The sequence below is a fragment of the Ixodes scapularis genome, unplaced genomic scaffold (genome assembly GCF_016920785.2).
Source record: "Ixodes scapularis isolate PalLabHiFi unplaced genomic scaffold, ASM1692078v2 PGA_scaffold0__279_contigs__length_252992795, whole genome shotgun sequence".
Classification (NCBI taxonomy): Eukaryota; Metazoa; Arthropoda; class Arachnida; order Ixodida; family Ixodidae; genus Ixodes; species Ixodes scapularis.
In genome coordinates, this window is record NW_024609835.1 from 93,869,352 (window position 1) to 93,897,284 (window position 27,933).

A 27,933-nucleotide genomic window follows, 5' to 3' on the forward strand; every position below is an offset into this window, starting at 1 on the left:
ACATTACAAGTCTGTTAAATAAAGTTTCAGTGTAGCTGTTCACTAGAATTACCAAAGATTTCACAAAGCTTCAAAAAATCCCTTGGGACATTTTGTCCGGGTTTACGTTTGGGACCATTTCGCCTGGGACCGTTTTGTCCTAGACTATTTTGTCCTACACCCGATGTCAAGCAAAAATCTTATTTTCTTAATTCACAATTAAATCCGCCCAAGAGTGACGTAAGTGCAGCTGCTGCAGAAATCTGCATAAACGCAGAAATAGAACCCCTCTCATCCCTGTATTTAGTACAACTGGCATTTGTTTAACGAAATTAAAGAAAGAGCGTAGGTGAGATGGTGTATATTTAGGATCTTGATGATTTATTTGAGATTAGGGTAAAAACTTAAAAACATCAATCGTGGAAGAGAAAGAAGAAAGTGACAGCAAGACGGCCTCAAACACCAATAAACGTTTATTCCAGTACATCTTTCTGACATACATCCTATCTCCCAAGGCCACCACCCTTTGCACACAGAATGTCAATCTATTCACTCAACTCAAACCCTTTTGCGAACCCAGACAACTTTGACCTTTCTGCGTGTCCTTTCTTTTTGAACAAATGCAGTTCGCACACGTCTCACCTGCACCTCCTATTGGTGCTTGCGAAGACAGCCGGGACGCAATCCGCGAAACATATGCGTCAGGGACCGTCACGTCAACTTCTCACCCCCTAGCCCCCCCCCCCCCCCCCCCCCCCCCCGCGAGAATAAAATTTTCGCAAAAATCATTTGAATCTGTAGGAATGCTTTGGAAGTGTTACTGAGCTGGAAACAGGCTTTGTGTTGTATGGTAGTGCCTATCGTATTTGTTCCGTTTCTCTTACCACTCTTGCGTTCGTTCTGCACGATTTCGGTTTCTGTGTACTTGATTGTACAATTACTGCATTCATGGTCATGCTTCACTGCTTCCGATTTGGGAGCTCTGATCTTGACGTTTTGTCTATGCTCGATTAATCTGTCATTTAGGCATCTGGACGTTTGGCTCACGTACTTGATTCCACACGCCAAAGGGATCCTATACACTACCCCACTCCCACATGGAACCGATTTCTCTTTATGTGCTATGTGGCACCCTTTCTTTCCGCAAGAAAGTTGGAAAGTTTCTCCAACTTGAAGTCCTTGCTAGACACGCGGGTCTACACCAATCTTCTTCACACAAGTATTTTTATTGTGTGATATTTCATGATAATAGAGAGTTTAAGGGAATCGTTTTTGCACTTCCGATACGGTACGCTGGGCCTTCTGGTATGAACTTCGCATGAGACACCGGAGAACACTCCTACATGCGCAGTTCGAAAAGGAAGGCCCATCGTACGGTATTGGATGTGCAAAAACCGTTACCTAAAACACTGGAGTATGGCCTCACCGCAAACCGTATTTTAGTGTATCCTCACCTCTTTCAATCCTTTCGCTTATTCGTGCCATCTGCCTATCGATGAAGACTTCCTCGTATCACGCTCCACTTTGTATTTTATACTGCCGTTTTACTGAGCTTGCAAGATAATGTATAGGCGACCTGCTCATCGCATTGGTGATAAGAAACCTTGCTACTGCCACTGTGACCGTTTTAGAATCACAACTTCTTGAAAGAATAGGCTCCAGGTTGGCTTTTCTGTACTCCCAACACAAACACTTCCCAGCACTCATTCGTAAACCCATGAATTGCAACTCTTCTCTCTCCGGCAACTTTAGGGAAGAAAGAGGGAAGAGCTGCAATTTTAGAATTTACAAATTTATGCAAAACAAGGTTTGTCTTTGTAAGCATCGATATTGGGGTGTAGGTGAGACGTTTGCAAAGTGTAGTTCTTCAGAAGAGGATTTATACGTGGCAGGGCCGAAGTGGTCCGAGTTCGCAGCAGGGTTTTAGCTGAGTGTATTGATTGGCCTTCTGTGTGGAAAGGGTGGCGACCTTGTGGGTTAGTATATATATATATAAGAGAGGTGTACCTCACTGAATATATGTTCAGCTGAGTTTGAGACTGTTTTCCTGTCACTTTTTTATTTCTCTTCCACGATTGATGTTTCTTTATTTTTAACCCAGTTTCAAGTAATTCGTCATTATTTTGCATAAAAATTGGCAATTTTCTGGTCATGCCTTGCTTGTTCCATCGGGACACATTTTCAGCTTTGTTTTCGTGGTCACTAAGCTTTAAAAAAAATGTCGTTGACGAATGTTCATTTATTTATGTGATGCAAAAAATGGTTTCGTTCTAGTCAGTGGCCCGTTCCCGCCCTCTTGGTTGAAAAAAAAAAGATGTAGTAAAGTTTAAACATATTGAAGATAACCGACGCAGAGGAATAAGAAAGGTGACACCAAGGGACTTAATTTGCACGAAGTTTTGTGTTTTCAATCCTCCTCAAAAAATATATCGGTGTTTCTATTTCTTACCATCCGTAATTCGCCTCTATTTTTCTTGGAATCATGGAAATTACTTAAATGCTATTTCTATGAAACGATAAGTTATCGATGATCGGATAAGATCCTAATAAACAGAGGACTGCAATAAACATTATACGAGTACTTATTTACCTCTAACCACTCTGTTCTGAAATGACCTACTGGATGAGAGAGGTTTGCTCAAAACCTTTGGCTTCAACGCCCCTATGAATTATTTATATTTTTATAATATACTGCAGGCTTTTGAATAGGCTTCTGCAGGTGTTAAGCACAAAAGAGGGAACATAAAAAACAGGAACACATTACAAAAAGAACATATTTCATCCAGTATTTCAAAGTGAGGTAAACATGCTTTTAAGTTGTGTTAAGTGTTCCTATTTTTCTGGGAAATAGCGGTGCTGTGATTTCGGAAAACAAGATGTATACGGGGCGATAGCACGATCAGCTTGAACCCTTATTCCGTCACAGCTAAATAACTGCAATAAAAACTACTAATGTAGCAGAGGGTGCCTCTACGAGGCTACTATCAAAGAGCGCGGTTCCTCTCTTCGGGCTACGAGCTTTCCTCTTTAAAATATACTTCCTTTATCAATTCGGCGTCGTAACGTGCCTTCAGTAGGGTCTCATGCTATGAGAGATCGCATCAGTGTCGCGCGATCTGAGTTGAGCAAAGGCGAATTCGCTCGCTGCCCCCCGTACGCACGTTTACGTCAGATTTTTTTAAAATGTTTTTAGATTGATCGACAACAGCTGTCCAGGGAAATTATTAATTACAAGAATGATTATTACAAGTTGAAAACTTCTAACGGCGATACCAGCATGTAATATTTAGTGGTGCTGAGGTCAGCCCGCTCAAGTTCGTAAAAACAGCCTTTTCATTGCATCTTTTGTTCTAAGAAAAAGAAAAAAAAATGACCATCAAAAACCTGCTGAGCTTGACAGCACCAGCTGTTGCTTTGTTTAAAATATGCTTTATGAGATTTGCTTTTAATCGGTGTGCTGCTAGGAGCTTTGGTGCAGTGTAAGAGGGTGAGGCAAGGGAGATGAGGCGTTACTTGGCCGCGTTATCACTCTCTCTCACATGGTGGAGAATAAATAATCAAGATGATTTATATTGTCATTCAAATCATTATATTAATCTTGACCTAAATAATACCGGTTTTATTATAATGCTTTAGGTGCAAACTTTCCCCCAAAGATAATGCGAAAAACGTTTCTGTTTATCGTTTGTCTATCATTTCATGATTTTATGTGCATTTGCTTTCTATTTAAATAAAAAAAATCAACAAGCGAGAAATATGAATACCAGGCTAAGTAATATTAATATTAATCTTTTATTTTCCTTTTTTCATGACAAAACGAAAAAAGGTGGAAAAGAGGGCAAAAAGCTGCTACTGCTGCTTGACGAGGCTCTAGTTCTTACACACACCTTGGCGGAAAAACAGCGTACAATAAAATACACTAGTCCCAAAGCATCAAATATAAACCAGCACACCACTCCAATCATTATACTCGTTTATGTAGAAAGTTAACTAAAAGACATATGGCTATTCAGACAGAAAAAATTTTACAACACATGCCTGAAACTACAAGGTATGATATAGGAAATGAGATTGTAGTAGTATGTTTGCTAACATTCGATTTGACTTTCCAAATATACACACATCATTTGCTTCAAGTTCATTTAGTAAAGATGGCAACACATATTTTGATAACGTGAAACCATAATTAGTAGGGTGTTTTAAAGTATTACTCGTCTCGTAACATATTTATGATTAACTGAGTTAAAAATGACAGTGCAGAAATGAGAAAAAGAATATTGTTGTGTTTTAAGGCTACATTATAAACCACAAACAACCGAAACCTGTGCAGCTGTTCAGTAGGAATTCTGCGGTGCTTTAAAAATGGTTCCTTAAAAGGATGCAAAAAATAAACATTTGAAACAATTCGAATAGCCCTCTTTTGGGTTAGTAGTAGGCTTGTTAAGTTATGTTTTGCTGTTTGGCCCCCAACTAAATTACAATATACATAGTGAGTATAAACCAAAGAGTAATATAAATGTAAGTTTACACTTGTTGGAAAGACATAACGGTTTATACAGAGGAGACCCATAGATTTACTAGGTTTTGTATTGACATATTCAACGTGGTCATTCCATGATAGTGATTCAGTGATAAGTACATTTAGCGTTTTTATCGACTTTACCACCTCTAGTGTTGATAAGCCCAAGGTTATTTGAAACTAATAAGATAATTGTCTACTTTGAAGTCGAAATAGCACAGGTCTAGTCTTTTCAGAATGTATTATTAGTCAATTTACTTTGCTCCACAAGTCAATGTTTGAAAGAACTCCTGTTGCTTTTATTTCTATATCTACCTCGAGCCGCCTTTAATAAAAAAAAGAGTCGTATCATCGGCATAAGAGACAATGTCCGCGTGCGGTACGCAATTTTCAATGTAATTTATGACAGTTATTAACAAGAGAGGCCCGGGCACACTGCCCTTAGGTACACCAGTTCTAATTTTTTAATGGTTGAAATATAGTTATTATTATCAACGAACTGCGTACGGTACTGTAGGTATGACTTAAATAGGTCTAAAGCAGTTCCACGTATACTGTAGTTTCTAGCTTCATGAGCAAAATTGTCTGATTAATTAAATCGAACGCTTTGGAGAAGTCAATATATACACCCATGATGAATCCTTTTTTTTCAAAATATTGTATAATTTGTTGATTTTGTACAAACAGTGCTGATTCAGCTGAGCGATGTTTTCGAAAATCATTCTGATTATTAGAAATTATCGAACATTTTTCTAGGTAAATATAAAGTCTTTTATGAATGAATAAAGAAAAAATGGATAAAAAAGAAATAGGCTTGTAGTTTTTAAACGTATTCTTGTCCCCACCTTTAAATTAAGCGTCAACCTTAGCACGCTGCATTGCCGTAGGAAAAACACCAGAAAAAAATGATAGATTCAATATGTACGCTAACACCGGTACCACTTTGTCGAGAGTATGCTTAATCACTTTAATGTTAAGATCGTCAAAATCTTGACTCCTGGAGTTTTTCAAGTTGCTAAAAACTGCAAACACTTCACCCTCATCAGTAGGGCTCAAAAAAAGTTTTCAAAATTACATTCCATATAGCTTCTAGCTTCAAGCCCATCTGGAGGTGTAGCTATATCACCTGATTGGCTGGCAAAGTAATTGTTAAATGCAGTCGCCAAAGCACTGCCGGACAAATGACCGTCTCCGCAGTTTATATTATCTAATATTTGACGCTCGTGGTGAGGAGGTAAGACCTTATGTACCCTTTACCAGACTATGCGCGAATGTTTACAATCATCTCTTGTAAAGTGGGTCGTGTAGTATGCTGACTTCGCGTGTCTGAACAAGCCTGTTAGTTGGTTACGATACTTTTTGAAGGCTCTTAGGTCTTCGGAGTATCTTGTTTTTGGAAATCGTTGGTTATACCGGTTTTCTTATCGCTTTGTGCAATAAATATTTTTTCATCCATGGATTACGGAGTTTTCTTACAAAGTTTTATGGTTCTATAAGAAAAACTGTCACATTGCAGCTTTCTAAATGTTCGTAAAAAGGATTCATATGCACGATTCGCACGTTATTTCAAGTAAATTGTTTCCCAATTTACAGCAATTAAAACATCTCTAAACACTCCCATTGTAACGTCAGTAAAAGTTTGGAGTTCGAAAGTTTTTGTAACGGGTGTTTTTCTATAGTCGGTTACAAAGTCAAGAAGGTAGGAGAAGCTCCTCCCACAAGTGTGATGCGCCCGTTTAAAATCTCTCCGCAGTCGAAAGAAGAGTTCACTGGAAACCCTCCTTGTTCTGCTTCAATGGATTCCCACTTGTCTCCGATCCTACTTTTTAAGAAAGCGACCTTTGTATTCATCGGAGAGGGAACCGAGCCCCTGAAAGCAGCCTTTGTATTCATCGGGGGGGGAAGCTAATCCCCGAAGGTCGTATTTGTTTCCGTCGGTAGGGGCGAACTCTAATCTCCCTCTCGTGGCTTCCACAATGCTAAGTCAAAGTCGAAAGATAAAGCAAATATGTACAGAAACGCAAGACCCTCCTCGCGCGTTGGCCGCGACGTCACGGAAACGGTGGGATGCTATTGGATGCGGAGGTGGCGGAGGGATATCCGATTCCCTTTGAGGGGCATTTGCCGCTACCTTCTTAACCTGTAACTGACTATAGTGCACGAGGTTTGTTAATCAACAGAAATATTGGTAGATGGTCGCTTATACCAACGCTAATAACATCAGCTATTATACACGATACGTCACAATTATTTACAAAGAAATCGATTAAAGCTGACATGAAGGCCTGTCGCGCTGTTGTGTTTGTAAGCATGTTAATATTGTAATCACCACCGACGCGAGCGCAAAACGGAGGTCTTTTGATGTGATAGGAACTTGGGGACTTTTCTTTCCTACCCCTCACTTTGTTTATCAGGTTAGTAGCGTCTTATTGTAAGTACTTAAAAATGCGAAAGAAAGAAATGGCAGCTTGAAAAGAAATGTCCTACTGCAAGAAAATCAAAACACAAAAAATAAAGCTTTTTCACTAATTGAAAAAACAGTAAAGCAATTTATGTTCTGCTATTTAGGGGTTTACACAATAAAAAGTTGTTAATCAAGCTGTACTTCCTAATTTGCTCTAATTCGGTCTTCTGAATTGTTTCAAATAATCGGTCTAATTGATCAATCTGGCATGTTTGAAAATACATCGCGCGATTAAGAGTTAGTATTTTAGATACAGTGATTTAAATTAAAATAATGTAATTTATGCAAAAAAGAGAATAAAAACAATACATTTGTTTAAATAAAAAAGTTCATCTGAAATGAAAAAATATTATTACTTGATTTAAAAAAAATATATATATGGGTGATTTCATCTCAAATCGGGCAGGCTAAAAGTGTCTAATTTTTAATTTTTACGAAGAAAATATATGTTTTCGGGGTATTTCTCAAATGAAGGAGGGCGCAAACCGCATGTTCTCCCGATTTTTTGTTCTCGAGTTACGAGCCGTAGAAGCCGCAGTGGCAGAAACTAGTGTTTTCGCCTGCCGTCGCAGGTCGCGTGTTTGACACCCTCTGCTGACGCTATTGTTTTCTCTACACCCTTTTAAATTTCCCCCTCATCTAATAGGTACTATAAAGATACCTTGATGTATTAACATATTTTTAGAAATTTGATTGTTCTCTAAAACACATGTCAAACCCGTCACTCCGGTCGCTTTTCGGTCAAATTTGACAGGTCATCACTCTGTCTGTGCTTAAGGTAAATTTTCTTTCTTTGGCTCTACTGAAAGCCCAAAGCAAGCCCATTATAGATATAATAATATTATTATGATCTGTCGACTAGCCGCTCCGCTACCTTCACGTAAACGTTGTAAGAAATAACAAATGTTAAAAGTTTGAGATCGATTTTTTCAAAAAACTTATTTTTGTAAATTTTATTTTTTAAATTCTTTTAGACATATTAGTCGGCTACAAGAAAAAACAATCTAAAAATTAATATCTTGGTTGTATGTCCTCTGTTTGAGCCGCAATCGCGTGAAATGTGTGAACATTTGTTATTTTTCACCACGTTTACGTTAAAGTAGCGGAGCGGCTACTCGGCAGATAATAATGATATTATTATATCTATAACGGGCTTGCTTTGGGCTTTCTGTAAAGACAAATAAAGAAAACTTACCTTAAGCACAGACAAAGTAATGACCTGTCAAATTTGACCGAAAAGTGACCGGAGTGACGAGTTTGACATGTTTTTTTAAAAAAAACAATCAAATTCCTAAAACTATTTGAATACATCAAGGTATCTTTATAATACCTATTAAATGAGGGGGAAAAGTTAAAAGGGTGTAGAGAAAACAATAGCGCCAGAAGAGGGTGTCAAACACGCGACCTCCGACGGCAGCCAAAAACTCTAGTTTCTGCCACTGCGGCTTCTACGCTTCGTAACTGAAGAACAAGAAATCTGGGGAACATTCGGTTTGCGCCCTCATTTATTTGATAAATGCCCCCAAAACATATATTTTTTTGTGAAAATTAAAAATCAGACTATTTTATTCTGTCCGATTTGAGATGAAATTTCCCATATCGGACAGGCTGAAAGGGTCCAGCTTTTAATTTTCACACACAAAAAAAATCTTTTAGGGGCATTTCTCAAATAAATGAGAGCGCAAACCGCAAGTTCTCCAGATTTTGTGTTCTCGAGTTACGAAGCGTAGAAGCCGCAGTGGCAGAAACTAGTGTTTTTGCCTGCCGTCGCAGGTCGCGTGTTTGACACCCTCTGCTGGCGTTATTGTTTTGTCTACACCCTTTTAACTTTTTACCCTCATTTAATAGGTATTATAAAGATACTTTGATGTATTCAAATAGTTTTAGGAATTTGATTGTTTTCTCACGCTCACAAACTACAATAAGATTCTTAAATTACAGAACAACATTTTGTGGTTATTTGAAAGTTACACGGGAAATATGCAAGACCTTCCATCTGAGCCACTTTTGAAAAAACATGGTATACTCAAGGCTAACCAAATTTATGATTTCAAGTTAATGCAACGTATCAAAACTGAGAAACTTTATGATAAAAATACAAGTGATGTAGAGCACAGATAGAACCTATTAACAGAGGGGGAAAATTTACAAGGGTGTAGAGAAAACAATAGCGTCAGCAGAGGGTGTCAAACACGCGACCTGCGACGGCAGGCAAAAATACTAGTTTCTGCCACTGCGGCTTCTACGGCTCGTAACTCGAGAACAAAAAATCGGGAGAACATGCAGTTTGCGCCCTCCTACATTTGAGAAATACCCCCAAAACATATATCTTTTTCGTGAAAATTAAAAATTAGACACTTATAGCCTGCCCGATTTGAGATGAAATCACCCATATATAATTGTTTCCAGCCTGCTTTCTCCCCATCGCCATCGCCCCTCTATGTATGACGTGGGGTTCTCACATTGTGATTGGTTTATGATTGCACTATCCAACAATGTGCGTTATGATAGGCGAGAAATAAATAATAAATGATACGTCGGGTCTTAAAGTATTTATAAAATATTGGACTTCAGTACTGATTGACGGTATATCAATACCTCGATGGGCATTTTTGTGGAAGTGACACGGCACTATAATTGTAAACCTTATACCGACTTTCAGAATAAGATGTGCTGAACTTAATATCTAATCTAAGTTGTTTCAATACAAATAGTGATACCTGTATCTTTAAGTTTCTACTTTGCCAGCTAAAACACACCAGTGAAGGCATGCGAGTAAGCGGACATAACAATATAGATTTACAAAAAAAAATAATAAAGTGTGGTTCGTATATAGGATGTCCTTATTTCAGATGAGCTGGTTCGTAACTTGAAATTAGATGAACCAAAACGTATGTTCTCAGCGATTATGGAATGCCCTTTGGCACAACTTAGCTGCGAGCAACAAGACCCGTGCATCGATTCGGTAAAATGTGCGTTGAAATGACTTGTTTGATTTAGTTCCGTGTCCAGCGCTAAGGTTTGCCTTCAAGAAATATAAAAAAAGAAAACTCGCTCGAGTTGTAGTGCAGCCGCCTGTGGCATACCGATAACGGTTCTCCCCAGCGATGCTGTGACCTCTTTTTTACACTCCCCTGGGGGTCTTAACGGCCCGCCCTCAACTTGTGTCCACATTGTAGCCTTTTTTAGTTATTCTGTTATTATAACATATCTTACTGCACTCGTTTAGCGTTAGCGTCTCTTCTCATGACCGAGTGTGGACTCCCCCGTTTTTATTTATTTCCTGATTTTCCATTAGATGGAAGTCTATTGTCGCTGCTATTGTTGCTGCTTATATCGGTTTGAAGTTGACGGTTTCCAAGTCCTGAATTACATTTGAAACCATCAAAGCGCTCGGAAAACACCCGCTACAGCGTAAAGAACTACAGATTTTAGACAAAAGAGTGAAAAGCGTTTTTCCGGATTGTGTTTTGTGCATTTTATAGTTTTGAGGCAACTCTTCGTTTCTGTTTATCATTGACTCCTGTTGTTCGAGTTCAAACGTCATACGCACGAATTAAACTTCATATGCAAACGCTAAACTAAACAGAAAAAAAAAATTGTAAACTTAACAGGCAGACATGGAATTTATTTGACTACCCTAAAACTTGTTATTTTGGAATTTGTCTTAAAGAAAATAATGCTTATATACAGTGTATTTGGCCTTCTTAATTGTTTTTGCAATGGTAACTTCGCGTGATCATTGCTGGTTGCGAAAACGGTGGCCATCGTGGAATCTGTTACAAATCAAGATCGGCTGTGGGTATAGGGGTCAATCACTATAACATCCAAGGGCGTATATTTGGGTAACTACTAAGAATTCCTAAGTGGTTACCCAGACCGTAACACGGAATTAGCTGGCCATAATATAATTGTATTTAGTGCATTGAATGCAGAAAAAAGTTTCATTCTGTATCTATAATAAATCACTGTCTGATATCGCTGGCCGTTGATTTGAAAATAATATTTACTTTATGATTTCGAAAATTGTGCACAGTGGCAATTTGTTATCCATTTTACAATCGTTTGGGTTGTATCATTTTTTTTGTCCTTTGTCCCTGTTGTTGTTCTTCTCCAGGGTTTCTTTTCGTCAGGGTTGTATAAAGTTGTTGAGTTAATCGGCTTGCAAGCTTTAAATACTTCAAACATTTCACGAGAAAAATACCAATTTGTTTCTTGCATAAGTTAAGAGATCATAGACATATCTTGAATTATTATATTGAAACAAATGTTTACAGGAATGGACAGTTGGGCTAGTTGGCAAAAACGTTCATAATGAAAAACAGCGCAAAACACAGGACACAGAGGCAGCTTGTCCTAGGCTTCGCGGTGTTTTTCATCATGCAAACAAATGACTGCAGACTATTAAGACATTTGTATTATTACGGTGTTGTTTAAAAAATAAAATGTGCGTTCTTCTCTTAGAAAAATGAATATTTTAGGGAGCTAAGATATAAGTAGTTTAAGCCAGTAAGCAGGCGTCCCGATTTAGTTTCTAAGTAACAACTATATTATAAAATTGTCAACTGTTCCGCCGTTGAAAATAAATTTAGAAAATGTTTGCAGCCCGTCTTAGTGAACCCTGTCAAAATGTATATGTGTAGAATACGTATTGTGTCGTTAACCACGATGAAATCGTCTTTATAATGAGGCGTGTAGATCCATATTGCCTAGCGTCACGCGTTCCACGTCACCTGGTCACGGGACCACGCTACATGCCGCGTTAACGTCGCGGTGTTGACGTTATTTTTACGGGCCATTTTCAGGTGTCGCTTTTTTGTGTCGGTCGTTTTCGACATATCCACGTCTGCAACCTGTTCCACGTTAAACATAAAACTTTACAAACTTGCTTGTAAAAGCAGTAGACATCGATAACTTATCATCGCCGCCCTCCTGCGCCGCCACTCACTGTTCTGTGCCTCCATCATGCCAGGAACCCAGGGCATAGTCACTGACAAGGTGGGAACTGTAGGGAGGAGCTTCAGTAACCCCGCCTCCAGCGCCATCTTCCCACCTTCCTTCGACAGGTAGTTGGCGACTGGTGCTCCACGAGGGCACACTTGCTGGTGCTCGGACGTTCGAAAGACACGTCCTGCTGTTCTTATTCTGTCAGTGACTATACTTAGAAACCCATTCGCATTAATGCTAACAGGGAAAAGTGCAGGCTTTTTTATTAGGGAGTAGCTGCTTTTATTGAGTCGTCGTTTTCTGCCATTTTTTTTTCGCCGTGGGATTACGACGCATTGGCTAGTTTAGACCACACCTCTGAACGTCAAAGAGTGCCTGTTAAGCGGTATTCCTTCTTGACTGCATCTTACTTTTGTTTTTGCGCACAGTACGTCCGTTGGAGGTGGACATAGTGACGTCAGAAGCGGTGCTCCTAGACGGCCAGGTCGTGGACGTGGAGTGTCAGGCGAAAGGAGCACAGCCCAAAGCCGTCGTGCAGTGGTTTCTCGACGACGTGCCTCTGAATGCGTCGGCAAGTACAATGGCCACGGACGCAACCAAGACAACAAGCATTCTTCACCTGGAAGCAAGAGCTGACATGAACGGCAGACGTCTGGTTTGCAAGGGTTTCAACCCGCATCTTCCAGACAGCGAGCTGGTGGACCACTGGATTCTCGACGTGCACTGTACGTTGGTTTGCTTTATGTTCCTAAAGTCACGACGCGATTTTTTCTTGCTTTGCTTTTTTTTAAAGCGTACCCCACAGCTTTACATACCCGAAGAAATAGAATCGTTTGTACTGGCGGATATGCCGAAATCAAAGTGCGTTTTAGGTTGGGGCAGGGCGACCGCGCCATTTCTTTTGGTACAGCTAAGTTTGTAGATACGCTGGTTTAAAACTTCCTCATATCAGAAAATCGACCCTGTTGAATACATGGGCAAAATAAATATTATGTCTCAACACGCGTATTTTATTGACAGAAGTATAAGACTGGACAAACAATAAAAAAGTCGAAGACGTGACGTGAAATTGTTTTACCTCCCATTTAAATCTTAAGGTTCGCGTTTCCAAGAACGGTTTGAACGTGTTGTGTAACAACTGCTATTAATTTGTGGTATTATTATTTATGTAATTTCAATGCTGTCTTTAAATCCTGTTTTTTTCATTTAGAGTGTACGTTCCGTTGCGCAATTGAAGTCCGTGGTATATTGAAGCACCGGATGTTGTCAAAAATGATGTTGTGTTTTGTTACTGTAAAAATAAACTACGCATCTCTGAACTGTAGCCTCGGCCCAAGTGTTACGCTAGTGGTCTGGACGGAAGATACGGAACCGGCTGCTATCTGATTCAAAGTTAAAAAGTGATTTTCAGAAGTATGTAATAAAAAAATAGCGGCCCGATAAATTGCACGAGTTCACGGAGATGAATGGCCTTGGATACCGAGAACGGGCTTCACTTTCGTTTAGAAAATTCTCGGAAATCGCTCATAATGTTTCAATAAGACAATGAGAGCTCGGGAACTTTGGCATCTGGACCTGACTGGTAGAGGTTAGTTTTGCCGAAAATTAAGCTTTAGGCAAATTTTTTTTTTTTTTGTGATATAAACAAAGAACAGCGTAAATATTCGTTAAAGGAACCCGTAATATCGCATTGCACCTCAAAAGAAGAGTTGGTTTCCATTCCGTTTGCTTTATTCATGTTTCTTCTCTGGTAATTTCACGTATGATTAAACCTGGAACTTTTACAAGGGGCGAGGCATATAATTTTACGTCGATTCCAAGTATTATTTACTGAAACTTTGGGCTTCTTAAATATCTAACAACTTTCCACACGTTCCGAATTTTCCTCACTGTCAAAAGTAAAGAAATAATTGATTTTCGAATGAGTTTAGTAAAATTATTTTTTTTTTATATTAGGAGGTTCTAAAGTATATGTTTTTTTCGATCGTTCGCGGAATAGCCATGAAAAGAAACCTTGAGTCCATAAACAGAAGGGACAAGGAAAACAACGTCTCATACGTGAGACGGTGTTGTCCTCGTCCGTCCTCTTCCTGGCCTCAAGGCGTCTCAGTAGAGATGTGCTCATTCTCTCCCGCGTTTTACACTATAATTTCTTTGAGTAGTTTGCATATCTTCTTTCTCGCCGTTTTTGTAATCTTCCTTGAAATGAAACTACGTGATCGAGTCGTCTGAAGCTGTTGCCATCAACATCTCAGGAATGTTTGGCTAATCTACGCTCTTAAATATTCCACTGACGATCGCCGTTTGCTCCGGCCACAGTCAAGCCCGTGCTGCAGCTGAACATGGTGACGATGGAGGCCAAGGACCAGATCAGCGAGGGCAGCAGCGTGTACTTCGACTGCAACGTGCAGGCCAATCCTCCCGTCAAGGAGGTGGGCTGGCTCCACGAGGGCGGCCAGCTGGCCCCGTCGCCTGGCGTGCGCATCGAGCACGTGCGCCTGGTCATCGACAGGCTACACAAAGACCAGAAGGGAAACTACCAGTGCGTGGCCACCAACGACCTGGGTCACGGAGTTTCCGAGAAAGTCTTCCTCATGGTCTACTGTGAGTGCCTCTTTGTATCGCTCATTTGTTTTTCGAAAACATTAAATGTGAATTTACTTTCTTTTTATATTTCGTTTTTTTTTAGGTCAGGCCGCAGCCGGCACTACGATCCTACTGAAGCCAATCAGACAGCGCTAAGAAGTGCATCGTCACGGCGTCTGTGGCCTTAGTGCGTCTTCCCAACACCGACTAGACAGACGGCCTCCGAGTGGTCTCCTCTCCCTCACTTAAACGTCATCATAGTCCGATCTCGGCGATTCGGCTACTGGGCCCGAGCCCAACCTTCGACACGCTGATTGGGCACGAGCCCCAGCCGAACACTGACACAGCAGTCGCGCCCAATCGCACGCCTCGATTGATCTGACTTTAGATGACGCGCGCGGAGGGCTTCTGTCTAGGTGGTGCTGGTGTTCCACCACCGACTAAACCAATCAGGAAAATTAAATCTGCCGCGAATCCTGCTCTTTTTGTTTCTTTACGTGATTGGTTTAGCCGGTGACAAGTACATACCCTCAAAAACAACGAGCGATGTAACGATGCACTTTTGCAGCTGCTTGATTGATTCCACCGAATCGAAGCGTTGGTTGCAGTCGGACTTAAAAGTGAAACGGAGTATTGTTAGAGCTTCTGCGCACCGTGCACCTCTTCCCTGAACTTGCTTCCTGCTGTCGCCGTTTTCGGATGGCACCGTCCCGCACAACCGAGGCACATTCAGCACTTATCTTGTGGGCGTATACCGTTTTTTCTTGACGATTCTTTTTTGAGTGTATCGGTATGGGGGCATAAAAAGCGATGCTAATGACTACAAGGGTACGATAGCGCCAAGTTATCTGCTTCTTTGTTTGTGGTGGCGTCGAAACCCCGAGCTCTGATTGGCTTTGATTGAAGGATAGCGGGTGAACCTCAAGAGTTTGCTTCGAGGTCTACCCACTATCATTCAACCAAAGTCGATCACAGCTCGAAGTTCTGACTTCACCACAACCTCCCTCTCCCCCCGCCCCCCCCGCCCCCCCGCAAAAAAAATACAAAAAAAAAAAAACAGTGAATTTGCGCTTTCAACCGGTTTCGAGTGGCGGAGGCATGGTGACCGGCCCTTCCTTTGTTGTTCGCAGACAACACCCCAGACGGCGCTCGTTGCTCGAAAAAGGTATTATTTTGCACTCTAAAAGAATCAATACGTCATTGTCTCCAAAGAGCACTTGGAAGAGCCAATCACTGCACTCTACGGAAGGGGCTCCACAAATGACGGTGCGAGCCATATGTTTAGACAAAAATAACTGCGTCTGCGCTGCTACACTGCGCATGACGTAAGCGCGTGAAAAGCCAGACTCCGAGTCACAGCGCGGACTGCTTTTTATGCGTAAACAAATTTCCAGTCTCGTCACTAGCCTAGTTCCTTCCGTAGATTGCTTCGGCATTTTTCACACAAGGGTATTTGGGGAAATTTCGCGCGCCAGATATCTTAATGTACGGGAGAAAAATGGCGTTTCCTTTGTTCTCTGCGCTCATCGCATTTTTATTGCGTTTGCATCAGCACCCACAGAACAGGGAAAAGCTGATGCCGTCTGTCTGCGGACAAAACGGAGGAAAGGTAGCGCGCCGCATGGAGAGGGGGAGAGTAGTGAAGGACAAGGGCGAGAGGGAGGCGACGTCACTGGGCAGAAGCCAATGTACGCGCGGCGCGGTGAGGCGAGGAGGCGACGTCACGAGGTGGCAGCCAATGCGAGCGCGGAAAATCGGTGAATAGCGGAAGCAGCATCTGGCAGCCGAGGCCACTGCTCAGCGTGGAAGGCAGGCGAACGAGACAGAGGAACTGAAGCAGCGCCTAGCTCGGCTGGCCGAAATGCGGCGCAAGAAGCAGCAACAGACTGGGTTCTGCCTGCGAGAGACGCTGGGGCGAAGCGGGCTCACCAAGCCCGCTTCGTCGGAAAAAAAAAAAAGGAAGATCCATTGGTGCATCCTCAGGGAATGCGTTAGCATGGCCTTTGGGAAACACCACATACGTCCCCGTTTGGGAAACGCTAACACTGACCTCTTTATAAAGCCGAAAAAAGCAGCAAAAAATAGAGCAAGAAAAGAAAAAAGCCAAAAGAGTAAGCCAAAACAAAAAAAACTTTATGTGTAAACTTTAGCGTTTCCCAAAGGAAGAGGTGTGTGGCGTTTTTTAAGGGTCATTCTAACACATTTCCAGAACGTATCGACCAATTGAAATTTCTTTAATGTTTGGTCTAATCGTAATCTGAGCTTCGTGATTCGCAGCAATCGTGGTAATTGTTCGGCGTGATATGTTGTTTCCGCATCCTGCAGGAGAATGAACTCCCAGGCTTTCGTTGGAATGTCAACAGTCCTGTGTTATAGCTATCGGGAGGGTGCCACAAGGCAGTGACATCACCGTGCATATCCTAGCAGAAGCATTTCACATAGACCACGGCCCTACTGGCAAAGACATTTAGTGTGACAGCTAACTTTTCTAGTCAATGTCAGCTTACCTGGGAAGAGCTCTATACAACACAATCGGAACCAAAGACTGCGCGACACTTTTTTTTACGCTGGACCTGGAAATTAAGAACACAAATCCCTTTCATGTACTTTCTAAAAGCGCCGCGATCATCTCAATCCTAATGCGTCAACTGAATCCGCCAGCGAGCGCAGAGCAGTCTGATAATACGAAGAACAAAAAGCACATCTCATGTAGGCTTTATCAATTTATGTGACTGGTGAATGTCGTCCCCTAGAGATTCCTGGACTGTTGAGCAGACACACAGTTTGTAGAGGCATCTTCAAGCGCAGATAAATTGCAAAAAAAGTATATATATATCTGTGCGTTGCCGTCGTTGCCGCTTAAAACTGCGGAGCACACGATTGAACAGGAGCACACGATTGAACAGTCAAAGGTCGGAAAACTCATACAAAGCAACGCTGGACGTTGGTAGATTTTGGATGTGAAGGTTCCAAGCCTTTACTCCGGAGCGAGACCGAGAAACAAGGAAACAGGACGACGCTTCGCTTCACTTTTCCAGGTAACATGGACGCGGTAACTAGTGTCGCACGCTCCCAACATACCGATAAATCGCCAAAAGTGACCCTCCCCTCCCTCCTCCCCGTCCCCCCCCCCCTCCTAAACCGGTTTTATGAATATCGAGGAGGAGGGAAAACCCCGAAATGCCGCTGTGTGGAACAGAGCCAGAACGTTGTGTGCCTCTGCACTACGGCGGCTCTTTGATTCAGATCATACAGATCAGGCAAGCTTTTTTTCTTTGTTTCTTTTCAGTATCCCATTTTTCGGTATCCCATTATTCGTCACTACAAGGTACATCGTCTTGATAATCTTAATCAGTGTTAAATAGGTACATTTTTACTACACTCAGCGACGGTGCAAAAAAACGACAACAAAAAAAAAGGAAAATATATGAGACGCACACAGGACCAACAAGAGCGCCAATTTACAACTCATCTGTATTTATCTGTTGTCCTGTATCAATGTGTTATCCTCCTTTCTGCGATTATACAGCCTGCAGTGAATCACCAACTCGCTCAAGCCTCCATGTTAACAAGCAGTATTAGGATTAGATGTGAACACTTGATATATTCGTACAAAGAAATTCATACGTTTATCGGTGCTCGGGAAGCTCCCCGTACATCATAATTAAAAAGCCTATCGTGACTTTGAAGGTGTGTCTGCATTTGTTTCGTCACCCATCTTGCAGATCCTCCACGCTGTCGAGACAAGCAGAAGGGAGTGTACCACGTGGCCCGTCACGAGACCACCAGGATCAACTGCGAGGTCGAGGCGGACCCGGGGGACGTCCGCTTCCGCTGGCAATTCAACAACAGTCTGGAAACACTCGACATTGTGTCGTTCAATCAGTCTGGACCGCGCAGCAGCAGCGCTTACTACACGCCGCGCCGGAAGGCCGACTATGGGTCTCTCATATGCTTCGCCTCAAATTCGGTAGGCAAGACTGCCACGCCTTGCGTCTTCAGTATCCTGCCGGCCGGTAAGTACACAATTCTCTATTTTGAAATCAACGCGTAGATGTTAAGAAATCTTTAGAGTCTGATTTCGGGCATAGGATTTCGGAGTATCATCAATCGCTACAATTTACGGAGGAAGCACGAGGCGATCGGCGAGGCTGAAAGTATGCTTAGAATAATGGTGTGCGAAAACTGGTTCGAATAATAAAGAACTGCGCCATCCATGGAGTTTACCGTGAAAGCGAAGAACAGGGCAACCGATTTTCCCAACACTGTTCAATCTAAGCAGTTGTTTCGCCGCACTCAGTTCTACTCCAGAGTACTTTTCAGGGCTAAACATTCACCTACCTCCTCTTTTAGGTTGCTGTGAATGGCTGTTCAAATTGCTTTGCGTAAAAGTAGACGTCCAAGGTCTTGGAATGTAAGATAGTAAATATGAAATACCCATCCCTACATTATTTTTCATTTACTGGGTACATTTCAAACCTTTTTCTCGAAGGTTCGCTTGCGATATCCGAGTTTGTTCGCTAACAACTTCATTTTATTCACATTAATCATCGTTAAAAGTATTCGCGTAGTTTTTATTTTACCCGTAGTTTAAGCTTCAATAGTTTCATAATTATAGTTTAAAAATTTGCACTCTAAACTTCTGCGAGAGCGACGAATATACTTTTTGTTAAGGTAAATCACATAAGTGTTTTCTTGTATACATGCTTCAGCCTCGTCGGTATCTTCTCCTGGGAAGGAATTCCTTCTGTAACTTGCATTTCAGAACTATATACGAACATCATTCACTGAGCCAATAAACAATAAAGATAACAGTCAACTGAATAAAACATTTTGAATTGTGTCCCTATTTTTTTATAAAGAGTTCTTCGGGCGTTCATGTGTTAATTAAACTGATTTTAAGTTAGGGGGCTGGACCAATCAGCTTTTTCTATTTTTTAGTTCTAGAAATGTTCAAAAATTGATCTTTAAATCAGGGGGCTCAAAAAGTATGTCAAAGTGTCAAGCATTGTAGGTCTACACCGGAATATCGGTTTTATAATTATAGAAAGAATAAAAAAAGCAAAAAAGAAATACTGATATTAATTTTGTAAACTTTTTACTCAGAGCAACCTCTATATCTGTCCATATTGATTGAGTCGCCGACACAGCTTCACCATCCTACGATTGTAAAATCCGTCGAAAACAGCCAATACATTTTTATTAAGCAAGGAAGGCCGACCATCCTACTGCTCTCTCGCACTAAAGAACCTTCGTAAAACATGGAATATTGTTTTTTTATTAAATATACAAATTGACTTGCCAATATATCAATCTGACAAAAGAAGTACCTCTAACCAAGAGAGGGATCAAAACAAACTTATAGCTGATAAAACTTTATATTGAATTATTAGTATATTATGTCGCCTATCGTTTCTTACCGGAACGGGTGCATCCGTATTCTTCACCAAGTCTACGGTTTTTCTTCCGGGTGTAACGGTTGAAATTTAACCCCTATAATTTTGTACATTCATGCTCAGCTTTTCAGGGGCCTTGCGGTTCAAAAGCGCTGGGATTCGCTGTTATGAACTTGCGGGCGCTGGGCGAGAGGAGAGGTTCTCATTAAGGAGGGTCCAATTAATCCGACCCTTCCCTAAGCTCGTCTTTCATCTCGGTTCTCCAGGGGTTCCTTCTGCCCTGTCGGGAGCGTCCTTCCGGGCTGTCTCACGCTTTGTTTGCAATGTGTGCTGCGTTTTGGCGTTCTTTGGAGGCGCCTTCGCCCGGTTTCATTAATCTGGAAAGGACAGGTGATGACAGGTTTTGGAAGAACGGATCAAGATCATTACGTTAAGGGGATCAAGGGTGGGCCCGAGACTCCCTGATGCCTCAAATGGCGGAGAAAACACAATCGATATAGGTGAGGCATATCCAAAAATAGGTGGAAACTTTGCGTAACCAATTAATTAAAGAGGTATTGTTAGGAAGTCGGCTGCATATCTTGTGCTTACAATAGTGTAAATGTTCTAAAATAAAAATGGTTCTTTTAATAATTTTATAAATGAAGTGCAGGTTTCGGTTAACAAACATTTGTATGTCTGTAAATATTAAGAACCATAAGTATTTCTCATATTGATGTTTTCAAAATGATTGAACATTTCAGCCAAGTAAAGTTACTTGAGGTTTCAGAAATTGTTGTACCAAGTATGTCAAGGAAGCAAGTCTCACTCTCATATACGAAGGGTTCACAAAAAGAGGTAATAATTGTACTGAATTGGTGCACAAAAGGCCATTACGCTTCAAAACCGCGACACTACAAACTAAAACTCTCTTACTGAGTTTTTTTTTAACACCTGTTTAGCAGTAAGAGAGACTGCATCCGTCTTAACTCAAAAGGACACGAGCTCTCTTAAGGTCGTCCTCAAATTTCAAGATCGACTCCGTTAAGTAAAGTTTAAGAGGGACAGCGGTTCCTGAAGCACGTTGAGGCACATAGTCTATCTTAGGAAGCGCCTCCGAATAACGCTTATACTTATACAAAGGATATAATCTTTCCCTTAAACAAACATAGGGCTCCATCCCCTTCAGGAGAAAAACTGCTTGCATGGTTCACTCTGAATTACCTGTGACAAAACAAATACTGTAGAGGACTTAATATATGCAAGGTCCTAATTTTTGCGAATTTCACGAATCGCCGACGATTCGCGTAAAATATGTCCGCCAATAATTCCGGTAAAATGTAGACTCATTAGAATCTATATGAAATCCCATCTCGTAGCGAAAATTATAACCCGTCAATTATTTATTGCCAAACTTCAGCTTTGACCTAAATCGCGAAATATTGAGCCCGCAAAGAGTAAGTTGGTTACATTAGTATAAAAAACAAACTTTTATTAGGCAAAGAAAAAAAAATCAATGAAATCGCATCTGTAATAAAATAAATTTGCTGTCAAAATCGTTTTATAATGCAAAAATGTTTTTCTTAAATAAATCGCAGCATGAAGGAAGAGAAATACACAAAGTCTTCTTTAAAGCAAAGCACAACTTTCTCCCTTGAATAAATAAGACGAATGTTATCTCAAATTATATAAAAAGCGAAACCGTAGCACAATCGTAATGGGCGTCACCTCATTTTTCCGAAGCCAAAGGCCATCATCCTCGTGTATCATCTTCAGTTCACGAACTGTGCGATTTGTCACCATAGGAGTGTTAAGCCCTTCCGAGATGAAAACATTCAGCCACATTTCTGTATGTACTTCACATGCGGTGCTATACTCAACTAGCGAACCTTTTTTCCGCACCCCTTTAAGGCAAATTCTTCAGCGTCGACACGTCATAATATTTTCGTTTTCAAGCTTTAATCAGCCTTCAAAAGCACTCTAAAAATGGCAATTATTTTATTTTTAATCTTCGGGAGGGAAAGGGTAGAGGCCATCTCAAACTAAAGTACAATGCCCTATATTTCTCATTACGTAAAGTTGGAAGAGGCCTGCAGAATAACAAATATGCAAGGGCCTGATTTATATTCCACTTGGAGATATCTTGTTAGAAACGTTTAATTCGCATTCATGTGTATGATGCGAAAAGCTTTAAGCAAATTATAAAACAAAAATAGGAAATAAACGCATAAAACCTAACACCCTCACAAACTTCCAAGAGCGCGCCGCTTTAGAAAAACTAAAGCCATTTGTATTCAAAAGAACAAAGACCTGCGGATTTAAAACAATTAACGGTGCTCGAGCGTGTTCGAGTTACGTCACGAGGGGAGGAAACGAATGCGGACAAATTTAAGAATTCTTATTTCCGACAATACAACAACAATGAATGAACCCACGACTCTCAAAGTGGACGTGCAAATATATATTTACTTATCTCCAACTTGGTGAATCGTTTGCGTACAGGCCAAAGCAAAAAGCTGTATCCCTCAGGTTTCCCAGGTTTACTCGTTAAGGGGCTAAGCTTATGCCTCAATCACACTACCGGTTAAACCGCATTCTCGACTCGGTTGCGAACGTGTATGCCGGAATATGTAGTGCCGCTTCACGCGTATTTGATGATCGAAACGAGCGGATCCTCTCGCGGTTGCGATTCAAGCGCCAGTGTTGATGCAGCATTAGACAGACTCTCTAGTCAGCACCCTTTTTGACAGGCAAACCATGGGTCTATCACATGTTTACTCCACGATGTTTTAGCAAGATACTACGTTGTCTCAGTCAACATTGTTGAAAAGTCCGTAGGCTTCGTTCCTTTCACAAGTAATCTAGTGCTCTACTTTAGCTGTCTCAATAACGTACGTGAGCGGTTGTGCCGTTTGATTTAAATGGGACTTTTTTCGGCGCACATATCCACATTTCCCAGTACCTCGACACCGGACTTCATGTCTGCGTAAGAGTCAGGGTGACTGACCTCGGCTTTTCCTTTCAAAAGATTAAGGGTGACGCCGCTCAATAAAACAAAAAGAAGACATCTTTGGTTCCTTTTAAAATTGCAGGTATGTCCTTCTAAATTGAGGTATTGTCCCTTAAGAAAGCGACGCTCTTTGTCCTCCCTTTAAAAAATACCTGCATTTCTGGCATACCTTACTTACCTTAATATATATAAAAAAAATTGGGGGGCACTTAAGCTTCGACTTTAAGAGGGGAGCGCGATATCTAAAGATATAAACTTCAGCTCATTTTCAAGACGCGCAAGCGTCTTTGCGTGCCTGATTAAAGAAAAAGAAAGTATCTGCATGGCCCTAGTCAATAGCGTGTCTGGCCCGCAACCGAGGAATTGAGGTTCGAATCCTGCCTTAATTTCTTCAAATTTTTTTTTAAAGCAAATTACTCTCTTCTTATTGTTAAGTCATTTGTGAAATGCGGGGACCCTTCATTCGCATTAAATGTCATGTTTTTAATCGCTTGTATTCCACACGTTTTGGGTTTGGAATTCCTGAGCGAGTTAATGTGGCTGTGACGTCATGATCCTATTGACCAATCAGGATTTTCACGTAACAACGCCACCGACGTCGACACTGGTTATTCTGCGGCACGATCTTCTTAACGCTATCGCGTTAAAAACAGACTGGTAATCATTAAAATGGCCCTGTTTGAGAGTGGAGGATGATAATTCTCACGAAATAATACCATAAACAATGACTATGTTCCTTCCAAAAATGTTCACGTAAAACACGTTCTAGCATTCCTCTTGAAATGCCACGGATGCTCCACGATGAAATTGAATTTGGAGACCATATAAATGCTTCGCCTTAGTTCAGCACAGGTCCAAGTAAGACCTCGTAGTTTTTGTTGGTTTTTTGTTTTGTTTTAGTAGATGTGTAGCTTTAAACAAGCTACATTATTTATAGCGCCGAAATACATTACTTTCAATCTTAGTTAACATTTCTGGACATCAGAGGGACCTGATTTTCTCTTATTTCATTTATTTTACATGTCATAAAGTTTCTTATTTGTAAGTGTGATTTCTTTAACAGTACCTGCAATTACTTCTCTCGATCAGTAAGCTCCAACATCGTTATGGTTGTGCAAGATTCATGGGATTACGATCACGCCTTCGACACTTTCGGAATAAAAAGTGGAATATAAATATCAATTTTTTCTACAGAGGACATGTATACTGAGTCAAAAACTCTACCAATCTGCTTTTCGTGTACTTTATTTTTCTTGTGTTTTACTTTTTTCGTATCGAATCAGTGGCTACTTTGTCAATTCTTTTATTACTTCGATGTGAATCATACTTTTTTCAGGAATATAGCATCTAGCTCATTCCAGTAGGGATAAAATATCAATTCAATTTTCTTTGCTTCTTAGCATAGATGTCGCTTTCTTAGTTTTTTTAAATGTTTTATGTGTGCAAATTGTATACCGTAAACTCCCGGAACGGCGCGCTTCCCTAGAGATTGCCCATTTCGTTTTTCTGGCTAAATATCTGACAGATAAATATTCCGAAAGATCGCCCACCCCCCGTTTCCCGTTGGACGTCAAGCGATGTCCAACGTGAATCGCGCATCAACGCCGCGATCTGGGGTACTGGTGCGTCCGAGAAGCGAGTTCATAGCCGGTTCCCGCGTTTTTGTCTGCAATCTGGGCGCGTGATATCGGATCCTGTAACACGCGGGTTGCTCCCGCGTGTATATTGCATCGTGAAATTCGATTACGTTACCTTCGCGATCTCCGGCAGTTTTTTTTTCTACCGTGGCATGCGAGTTTGTAGCATATTCCTGCGTTTTTGTCCGCGAACTGCGCACGCGATATCGGTATCCGTGACAGGCAAGATTGTAGCGGGTTCCCGCGTCTTTATTGCATCATGGAACTTGAATCTGCTGCGTCCGCGATCTGCGGTATCCGTTCACGTGAGATGACATTTCTCGCCGGGTTTTCGTGAGTCCTTCGCGCCGTGAAACGCGAATCTGCTGCGTCGGCGACTTGTGGTATCCTTTTACGTGACACAGGAGTTTCTGGCGAATTCCCGCCTGTTTATCGCATCGTGAAACGCGGATATTCTGTGTCCGCGATCTGCGGTATCAGTACCTGCTTCAGGTGGTTTGCAGCCGGTGCCAGGCTGTTTATCAATAATTATTAATAAAGTTTTGCTGCGGCATTCGCAAAGATATCCCCCACCCCCATGCTTTTCACCATTTATCTCTTCATTTTGGGTGGGCGTTCTGACGGGATTTTACGGTATGTAAAATACAATCGCGCAACCCCTGCTTCAAACCCGTTTTGTGTTCCTTCTTTGAATGATTGGTGTGTATATTTTGGCGAAACATTTACGCATGAACCACCTTGTTCGTGATATATGCATATAGATAAGCTCAATTGTTTATCAGATTTATATTTTTGTTGTTGCTTGATGTGCTTGCCCATCGAGTTTATGTTATTACGCACGGTTTAACATTATGTTTCTGTTTTAAAGTTATGAACATTATTTGTTATGTCGTCCTGCTCGATGTTTTACTTTTATTCTAATTCTTATGGAGGCAAATATATAGACTATTGGAGTAGTCCTTGTTCTGTTATGTTTATTTTTTTTATTTTTTAAGGATTCAAATAGCTTATGTATTTATTATCGTGCGTATATAATTAATTTGCACGTTTAATTTAGTTTGAGAGTGAGCTCAGTCACGACTCAATACGAACCTACGAAAAGCGCATAGTGCAAGGTACAGAAGACGATATTGCACAATGGCTCGTCGTTACAATAAAACACGGAACCATTTTGAGACAGCTTGGATTTGCTATTTAAGAAACATTCAAGGTTGCAGCGCTCAGATTCTGGTCAAGTACTAAAATATCTCAAATTGCTTTTTTACTGTTGTATTGAAAAGCTGTCAATTTTTTCAGAAACATACAATCAGCGCCCCTCGAAAACATAACACGCGCGTGTGGAAAGTTGAACACCGCGATCTTCGAAAGCAGGAGTGCGTATCTCTTCCAACGTTTTTACTGAGCCAATTATTTGAAGCTATAAGATACTTGAGCAATGATTATTAGCTTGCTACCCCCCCACCTTGCACTGTGACGAAGCACACACTATTAGGTCGAAAACACTTATTTGTCAAATCATTTGCTGAACTACAATTTAGATCGCATTGACATCAAATTGACTTTAGGAGGCTGCGGCAATTAGGACGCATTGTCACATCTTTTAGGGTGAAATACTCCTTACCTATGTGGTACCCCAAACACATGGCTACAGGACGAAGTTTATTTTACTTTTTATAATGAAATGTTAAGAAAATGCATCTACTAATTTGCCATTTCCAAGTTTCTTTATAGCTTACCTTGAGTTACTCAGGCAGAGTTGGTTACCGCTGCTGGGATCAAAGAGGCAGGATTCAAAGATGATATTAGTACCCTGCTTATTTATTGATCAATAATACAGGCGAATCAAAAATTGGCTGTGACCTTTATCTCTAGTTTTATAATTAGGGTTCTGTGTTTTCGATATTAATCGGAAAAAAGTCGGAAAAGAGACTCGCCGGTAAATATTTTGCCGATTTAGATTTATCCGAGAAACTTGGAATTCCGGGGTCACAAAGGCAAAATAAAAAGCAAACAATATGGCATTTTACAAATAAACTTCATAAGAGCACAAGGTCAATGGTTCCGATGAGATTCCAACTCTGTTTCCTTTGATGTCTAGAACTTGTACTGACAAAAGGGGTTTGCCTCTTAGTACGTCGAGGTTCATTTCGGACAACGGGTAATAATACCCGGATATAATTTTTTTACATTTTATAAATTAAAAAATGCAGTAAAATAAACTGCGAAGTTTAAGGATCTGCGAATTGAACAAAAATAAACTCCGAGAAACCCCAAATTTTCAGCGAAAAATAAACTCCGGAAATCACCCTCCGAATTTCGCGAGAAATCAATTCCCAGAAGCAGGGAATCCTACCTATAGTGAATTCAATCGGGTATTTCAGGAGCGATCTTTTAAAATAATTTTGAACACATTATACTGTCGTTTTGCGGAGTAAATATTCGTAGCCAATTCCCCAATATAATGAAAGGGGAAACTAAATTGGGGTACAAACCTCGCGACGTGTCATCAGATATCATACTTCACACTAAATTTAGCGGGGAAACTGTATTGTTGTATAAGTCACGTGGCGTCGGGTCATGTGACATCGAACGTCCCGGGAAACTTATCGGAAAAAGTGAATTATTGTCTACGTCACGTGACATAAACTTTGCCGCTAAGCATATCGAGGAAACTGAACTTGTGTATCGGTCACGTTACGTCAGGACACGTGAAAACAATTTCCCCGCAACATTTAGCGCGGAAACTGAATTGGTGCATTAATAAGGTTACTCAAGGTCCAATGTCACGTGACCTATGCACAATTTCAAATTCCCCGCCAAATTTAGCGGGAAAATGCGCGGACGGACGGACAGCTACGACAAGATGTTTGGTATGGAGATGGGGCTTAAGAAGCATTTCATGCTTTAACATTGTGAGTCTCGCACTTTTACGCTCAACACTAATCAGTCAAACTTGCTTAAGCAGCCCGGAGAATAATAAGGACCAGGTTTGTTTTTTTTTATATTGAATTGCGAATCTCCTCATAAACACCGAGCGTTGTAGTTCCAGCGCTAAATTACCCTGGGCAGGTCTCATTGTTCATTGAGATTTTCAGCCCGGCTTCGGCATTACAATCCTATACACTAAAGCCGGGAACATATTTGCGAAAAAAAGCCGAATTTTGTGCGAAAACCGCACACGAAAATCACACGGCAGCTAGGCTCCTCCCCTTTTCCGAAAATCGGGAGCGGTTCGAAAGATCTGCAGCGCCAGATATTTTCGCACGGCGCCTCCGAATTCGGGGCGGACGAGCTCGGTGAACGAAAGGCCGGAACAGGACGGAACGAAAAGATACGATCGGCTCGCAACATGGCGGCTCACGCAGCTTCGGAAGCAGCGCAGGCAACATCGTATGCCATCCCTGCGTTCTCGTCTC

The 27,933-nt window shown here is 41.1% G+C and overlaps 1 protein-coding gene across 1 annotated transcript in view; it reads left to right on the top strand.

Annotated features, from left to right (window-relative positions):
* Positions 1-27,933, top strand: part of LOC8051156 (protein turtle homolog A) — a 288,477-nt gene that overhangs the window by 241,450 nt on the left and 19,094 nt on the right. The window contains exons 5-7 of the mRNA XM_040498977.2: positions 12,338-12,634; positions 14,229-14,513; positions 18,221-18,511. Of these exons, the coding sequence (XP_040354911.2) occupies positions 12,338-12,634; positions 14,229-14,513; positions 18,221-18,511 (873 nt within the window). The remainder of the gene's footprint in view (positions 1-12,337; positions 12,635-14,228; positions 14,514-18,220; positions 18,512-27,933) is intronic.